Source organism: Phyllostomus hastatus, unplaced genomic scaffold (genome assembly GCF_019186645.2).
Source record: "Phyllostomus hastatus isolate PE091 unplaced genomic scaffold, TTU_PhHast_1.1 phas_contig_495, whole genome shotgun sequence".
Taxonomy (NCBI): domain Eukaryota; kingdom Metazoa; phylum Chordata; class Mammalia; order Chiroptera; family Phyllostomidae; genus Phyllostomus; species Phyllostomus hastatus.
In genome coordinates this window covers 10,202,548-10,210,372 of record NW_025333895.1, presented here as the reverse complement: position 1 = coordinate 10,210,372, position 7,825 = coordinate 10,202,548, and the positions used below count along the sequence as shown (strand labels likewise).

Here is a 7,825-nt window from a genome sequence, read left to right as displayed (position 1 = left end):
TGCCTTTGGAAAGCACACTAGATGAAAATCAGGTTAAGAGAAAAAAATTTGGAAACTTTAGTTCCTCTAAGTCCTGTGGAAGGGCTGATAAGTATGACCCAGGTATGTGGAGCAGACTTTGGATAGGCCTGGATTTAAGCTGGGCTAAGCTCAGGCTGAACTTAGCAGTGGAGCTTTGGGCAAATCCTATAAATTCTCTGAGTTCCTGAATGCTAATGTGTAAAGTGAAGATAAGGATACTTCACTCATACCTCGCTTGAAAACATTAAATTAAATTTAAAACAATTGACACATGCAACTGGTCCAATAAATCCATCTGTGATAATAGCAACCACACTTTATTGGTGTTGTGTGCCCAGGCCTTTACTCAATGCCTAACATATAAAGTGCACTCAATAAACATGTTATGAATGATTAAAGGGTGGCAAGTAAACCTGGTAAGGGAAGATCTAGAATCTAAAATTCAATCAGTCATTTGTAGTTGCTGTGGAGTCTAAGCTTCTGAACCAATAGTTAACGGAGTAAAATATCAGAGTACGCAAAAGGACAAGTAATAATTTGATGGGAGGAGATTGTGTTATCTAACAAAATGGGAACTAACAATTTAGATCCCACCAACCTCGCTCACCTGCCCTTCTCCAACTTAGAACTCAGGAGAAGGGAAATGGACGGGAAGATGTACAGCCTACGAGAAAGAAAGGGCCGTGTGTACCAAGAGGTCAACGAGCTCCAGGATGATGACTACCTTTGTAAGTGACCCTCACTAAGAAGCATGTTATGATACAATAATTTCATCTGGTCCTTTGGTCCCCAAATCATTCCTTTCCTTCAGTAACCTGGAGTACAGGATTGAGTCTCAATGATGTCAGTGTCAGACTCCCTCTGCAGTTCTTTGTGTCCAGGAACATGCCTTATACCTTCCCTAACCCCTGTTGCTCTCACCTCCAGATTGTGACAAGTGTCAGAACTTCTTCATCAACAGCTGTGCTGTACATGGGCCCCCTACATTTGTAAAGGACAGTGCAGTGGACAAGGGGCATCCCCACCGCTCAGCCCTCACCCTGCCCCCTGGGTTGAGAATCGGGCCATCGGGCATCCCTGAGGCTGGGCTTGGAGTGTGGAATGAGGCAGCTGATTTGCCTGAGGGTCTGCACTTTGGCCCTTATGAAGGACACATCACAGAAGACGAAGAGGCAGCCAAGAGCAGATACTCCTGGCTGGTGAGAACTATTTGCCTCTTCCACTATCCTCTGGCTTCCCACATTCCTTCTGAGGCCTGGAGGGACCTCACCTCCCACATGCTAGACATGGAGGGGACAGTATGATTAGCTCTGTGTACTGACTGGACTTTACATGAACACAGAGCTCCTGTTTAAGGATCAGAAGGTAAGTGGGAGCAAAGTGGTGCAGACACAAAGAAGTGGCTCCTCCCTTGTGGGGCTCCTGCTCTGATTGGACAGGTAGACTCGGATGTGTAGAGGAGAACTAAGAAAAATATCATGTGGTCACAGCTGACAGTTGAATCCCCATGCAAGCTGGAAGAGCTTTGATGACAGTGGAATAAAATAATTCTTCTGACTCTTACCTCCCCACACAGAAACTAAAAGGTCTTTACCTTCTGTTTTGAAATGCAGATCGCCAAAGGGAGAAACTGCTATGAGTATGTGGATGGAAAGGACAGATCCTGGGCCAACTGGATGAGGTGAGGTCAGCAGGTCTCTGGGGCCAGAGGGGACTCTCATCCCCCACAAGCCCATATATCTTTCCCTCTCATCATGCCTCCGTCAGTGGTCTCCCTTCATCCTTATTTTCTCTCTTTCTCCATACAGTGTTCTTTCATTTCAGGGGACATTTAGGAAAAAACTATAGCATGTGTCTTCAAAATATGAAGCTCTACTAGAAACAACTTGGGCTCTGGGATGGACCTTGAGGAGCCTAGATTCACCATGGACACTGGATTACACTTTAATTTATCAAATCAACATTAATTAAGCACTTACTGTATTCCAGCTTAGATGCAGGAATACATTACTTAAACAGATCACACAACCATGTCCTTATGAAGGACTTCTTGCAGACAGACATAAAAAAAAAACGCTTTTAGAAGCATTTAACTATAATTTCCAAGAGGTGCACAGTGTCAAGATACCACAAAGCAAGGATGGCCTAAACCTGTGAGGGCAGCAAAGCATCCCGGCCTCACTTCTAATTAGAACTGGGCTCTGAGGTCTGCAGAGAAATGGTCATGGGCCCCTTTCCTGAGAGGGGGCTCTCTTTTTATCAGGGATAACAGAATGTGGATCAACTACTATTGTTCTGTTTTATTTTACTAAGTAAAAAAGGACCTTCAATTTTCTATGGTAACCTTGGGCCAGGTAAGTGAATGGTACCCTAAATAAAGTGTATGGGGGTTGGACAAAGGACTCTCAAGAGAAAATAGATGTGGGCTGAGTACTGGATAATTAATGAGGTAATTTAGAAGCAGAGCCCTAATGAGCTAATTGAGCTAATGAGCCTTAATGAGCTAATTTAGAAGCAGATCAAGCACCAGGCTCTGTGGTGTGAGACAACTCAATTTAGAGTTTGTAGAAACCAGAGATCACTGGATATTATGGCCAATCAGGGTGGAGGTTAAGTCTACACTGTGTTTTAGAAAATGGTATTAGGCAGCATTTGCACTGCAAGCAGGACTTGGAGATAAGAATTCACATGACATGCTGACAGACACTCAGACACTGAACACATTCCCCAGGAGCATGAGGGGCAGTGGGCAATACCAGAGCCTAATGGGCCTTAAGAATCAGTGAGGAGCTGGACGTGGATGTAACAGGTAGCGGGAACTCATCACTGTGATTTTCTTTCCCTTCCTCTGCCTCAATCCCAGGTATGTGAACTGTGCCCGGGATGATGAAGAGCAGAACCTGGTGGCCTTTCAATACCACAAGCAGATTTTCTACCGAACCTGCCGGGTCATCAGGCCAGGCTGTGAGCTGCTGGTCTGGTGCGGGGATGAGTATGGCCAGGAGCTGGGCAGCAAGTGGGGCAGCAAGTGGAAGAGAGAGATCGCGTCCGGGAGAGGTGGGCACCACTGTTCTACAAAACAGAAAGAAGAGAGAGAATTCTCCATAGAAATATTCATGATCCAACTCTTAAGTAGAGTAAAATCCACTCTAAAGTCAGTCAAGTTTCAACTCAGATGCTTCAGAAATTCACAATTCATTCATATGCCTTTGACTCTTAGGCAAAATTTTTATATTATTTTTAAAATATTTCATGAACAAAATACACAACTGCATATAGTACTAGAAGACTGAAGAGCAAAAAAAAGTTTTTAAGTACTAACCAGTTCTCTCACCAAGGCAGTTTTTCTGACACTTTTATAGCTGTTTCTTCTAATTTTCCTCCATACTTCTAAATAAAACATTTTTGTTTATAGGCATTCATTATTTTTTAAAGATTTTATCCTGGCTGGTGTTGCTCAGAGTATTGAGCACCAGCCTGTGAACCAAAGGATTACCAGTTTGATTCCTAGTTGGGGCACATGCCTGGGTTTTGGGCCAGGTCCCCAGTAGGGGGCATGTGAGAGGGAACCACACATTGATGTTTCTCTCCCTCTCCCACCCTCCCTTCCCCCTTTTCTGAAAATAAATAAATACATAAATCAAATCTTTTTAAACAAGCTTTTATTTATTTTTACAGAGAGTGGAAAGGTGGGAGAAAGAAAAACCAATGTGCAAGGGAAACATTAATTGGTTGTCTGTGGCATGCCCCCAACCCTGGCATGTGCCCTGACAGAATGGAACTTGTAACCTTTCAGTTTTCAGACAACACCCAAAGCACCAAGCCACACCATTCAGGCAGGGCACATTTGTTCACCATTTCAGTGAATTGTCAGGTGAGATCCTACTCTGAGGCGCACACGGTCCTGGGACCTGGAAATACAGATTAACATGAGGGTGAGAATCACTGTTTTTGAGGAGCTGACCAATAAAGGAGGGAAGCCCAGGCACACGTGCCTGCATGTGCATAACACTACACAGTGGTTAGTGCTTTGGAGAAAACTAATCCAAGACAAGTGCCAAGAGATCAGTGTGAGGGGAGGTGCGGTGTGGCACGTGGTCCAGGAAGGGCTCCCTCAGGAGAGAACATTTACAGAAATACCTGCAGGCAGAGGGAGCAGCTACTGCAGGGAAGAAAAACAGTGAGGCGTTGAATTGGCTGAGGGTCATTCAGGTCTCATCTCGGCCTAGAGGGTAAGAACAGAGATCAGACACATGCTTAAGAGCCCAAGAATGCAGTGCTGATGACCAGAGTTGAGACACTGGGCACTTTTCTGAGTCTAAGTGTGCTGTCGTCAGCTGCAGAATGGTGTGTTCTCTGTTCTGATCATGCTTTGTTAATTTTTAGAAAATAAACTCCAGTGGGGAATCCCCTCAGAGATTATTTCCTCTCCAAGTGAGAGCACATGGTGGATTGGCCAGAGAGCAACAGGAGTCAGGCATGTAAGACATGTGGTTGGAGAAATATTTTTAAACAGGACTTACCAGGATATTTAAAATGGACTAACACTGAATGAAATGAAGCACAAATATTTGGTGTGAGGCTTGAGGAATGACTTCCTTTTTAAGATTTTATTTATTTTTAGAGAGGAAGAGGAAGAAAGACAGGGAAACATCAAATCATGGTTGCCTCTCACATGCCCCCTGCTACTACTGAGGACCTGACCCACAACCCAGTCACGTGCCCTGACTGGGAATCTAACCTGTGAGCCCTTGCTTCACGAGCAGGCACTCAATCCACTGAGTCCACACAAGCAAGAGCAGGAAAGATACTATTTTATAGTTTTGAAAAACTGAAAGAGATCCAATTCCTAGTTTTATTTAATATGACGTAGAGGGTACCTGTAGAGGGGAAAGGTCACTGCAGTTCAGGGAGTGAAACTGCCTCCCCTGCTACTCGAAAGTTCTCAGTCTGAGCAATGTTAGCAAAGACCCTTCATGTAGGCTTTCTGGAATTCGGAAGAAGGTGCACTGCATAAAAATAAAAAGAAAGAAAGACTGGGAGTGCACACTTTGTGGGAGACGGAGCTTGCGTTGTCACCACAATAAGAAGGATTCATTGGGCAGATCTTACCAGGAGACAAGTCATATGGCCCAGGCATTCTCATCAACATCTGCCCTGACCAAACCTTTCTCTTTCAGCAGAACCAAAGCCAGAGGTGCACCCATGTCCTTCCTGCTCTCTGGCCTTCTCCAGTCAGAAATTCCTCAGCCAGCACGTGAAACTCAATCACCCCTCTCAGATTCTCCCGGGAACATCTGCAAGAAAACACCTCCAAGCAGAGGACCCCTGCCCAGAGGATGAGAATCAGCAGCAACAACATACTAGTACACACAGCTGGAATGATAAAGCTGAAGGTCAGGAAGTCAAAGAAAGGTCCAAACCTTTGCTTAAAAGGATCAGTCACAGGACATTCTCAAGACCCTTTTTCCAACCTTCCAAAGAACAAATGACAAGTTCTAGTGAGCATGAGAGGATGATGGAGGAAGAGCCCCGCATAGGCCAGAAAGAGAGTCCAGAGGACACAGGGGAATTATTTGTGAAACCTGGAATGTCAAAAATTTTAAGAGTCCAGCACGGTGGTTGCTGGCAAGGCTTCAATGATGGATCACATCTCATCGCACACCAGAAGACAACCTCAGGAGAGAAGCCCTATATTTGCAGGGAGTGTGGGCAAGGCTTTACAGACAAGTCAAATCTCATCACACACCAGAGGACACACTCAGGGGAGAAGCCCTATGTCTGCCAAGAGTGCAGGCGAGGCTTTACAGACAAGTCAGATCTCGTCAAACACCAGAGGACACACTCAGGAGAGAAGCCCTATGTTTGCAGGGAGTGTGGGCGAGGCTTTACACAGAAGTCAAATCTCATCAGACACCAGAGGACACACTCAGGGGAGAAGCCCTATGTTTGCAGGGAGTGTGGGCGAGGCTTTACACGGAAGTCAAATCTCATCACACACCAGAGGACACACTCTGGGGAGAAGCCCTATGTTTGCAGGGAGTGTGGGCGAGGCTTTGCACATAAGTCAGATCTCATCAAACACCAGAGGACACACTCTGGGGAGAAGCCCTATGTTTGCAGGGAGTGTGGGCGAGGTTTTACAGACAAGTCAGTTCTCATCAGACACCAGAGGACACACTCTGGGGAGAAGCCCTATGTTTGCAGGGACTGTGGGCGAGGCTTTACAGACAAGTCGGATCTCATCAAACACCAGAGGATACACTCAGGAGAGAAGCCCTATGTTTGCAGGGAGTGTGGGCGAGGCTTTACATGGAAGTCAAATCTCATCACACACCAGAGGATACACTCTGGGGAGAAGCCCTATGTTTGCAGGGAGTGTGGGCGAGGCTTTACACGGAAGTCAAATCTCATCACACACCAGAGGACACACTCTGGGGAGAAGCCCTATGTTTGCAGGGAGTGTGGGCGAGGCTTTGCACGGAAGTCATATCTCATCAGACACCAGAGGACACACTCCGGGGAGAAGCCCCATGTTTGCATGTGAAGTGAATGAATCATTACCATTAAATCACATGTCAATAGCCCTCAGACGTCTATGGAACCTTACTCTCCCCAAGATGGTAATTAGTACAGAAGTCACTGGTTAAACAAACCCTCCAGTTTCATGACAAGAGATGAGATGGATAAATAGTTCCATGAGTAATATGGGGATATCAGCACCAATCTCTTTCATGGTTTTTTGATGGCCTTTTCTGGAGTTTTGTCTCCATACAAAAATGAAGCCCACGTCCCTCTCTCAGCCACAGAAATTCAACCCCTACAAATGGGTGAGTCTGGAGCCAGTCTACTTTGGTTACTGCCCAGAGACAGGGATTTGAGACAGACTCACCAAAGAAGGAAATTCCCTGGACTCCTGGAAAGTGGGGCCTTTTCTCTTAATAGGCTCCCTACCCTCCTCCCTTGGCTTCCTTTGGCTCTTCTAGTTTCCTACAACCTCCGAAGCCTCAGAGGTGAACAGCACGGGGGGGGGGGGGTATGCTAGTGCACGGGAGTGAGCCTGTCTCAATCTGAGCACCTGGTCTTTCTCACTCTCCTTGCTGCCCCTTCAGAGTCAGCATTTCCTGGTGCACAGTATGCACTGGTGTGTGAGGATAGATGGTAAGCCAAGGCAGGGAGGACAAGGAAGACAGGTCTGACCCACTAACTCAGCAGTCCTGAGCCTGGTCCAATTCTATTGCTAGATGGTGCAGCATCACAAGAAACTCCATGCTAACACATGGAAGTTCTAGGTATCATTTCCACCATCTGGGAAAGAAAGGCTTTCAGACTATTCATCCCAAGGCCTAGAAGATGGGAGGGGGTCCACAGCACTCAAGGAAGGACTCGTAAAACAAAATAGGCTAACCATTTGCCTCTGTCAACTGTCTGTTTTATGAAGCGTCCCTAATGTTTACAGAAAGAGCCCATAGATAACTTTGGGTAACTGTTTTAACTTTAACTGTCTCCTGTCTCGTATGTATTTGACAAGATGACCAAATGGGGTCTGAAGCCAGATAAGGATTTGGGCTACCGACGCCCACACATACCTATGTTTGAGTAGTCTCATCCCCCGTGGAAGCTGGCACCACTTTTACCTGTCAACCAATATGTAAGTTCTTTGCCCCCATTGCACCAACTATATAAGTTCTCAGGACAAAGGACCTGGTGCTCTTGTCACCCAACTTCTTGCCTTTCACTCCCATCTCAGCAAGACCTGTCCTCTTCCATGAGAACGTATCACTAACAAATCCTGCTTGCATGC

At 46.0% G+C, this 7,825-nt stretch overlaps 1 protein-coding gene across 1 annotated transcript in view; it reads left to right on the top strand.

Moving 5' to 3' along the window:
- The first annotated feature begins 647 nt into the window (after positions 1-647).
- LOC123823342 (histone-lysine N-methyltransferase PRDM9-like) overlaps positions 648-7,825 on the top strand; it is a 29,112-nt gene continuing 21,934 nt past the window's right edge. Inside the window, exons 1-4 of the mRNA XM_045845927.1 lie at positions 648-749; positions 949-1,220; positions 1,635-1,702; positions 2,885-3,153. Coding sequence (XP_045701883.1) covers positions 665-749; positions 949-1,220; positions 1,635-1,702; positions 2,885-3,153 — 694 coding nt within the window. The 5' untranslated portion in view covers positions 648-664. The remainder of the gene's footprint in view (positions 750-948; positions 1,221-1,634; positions 1,703-2,884; positions 3,154-7,825) is intronic.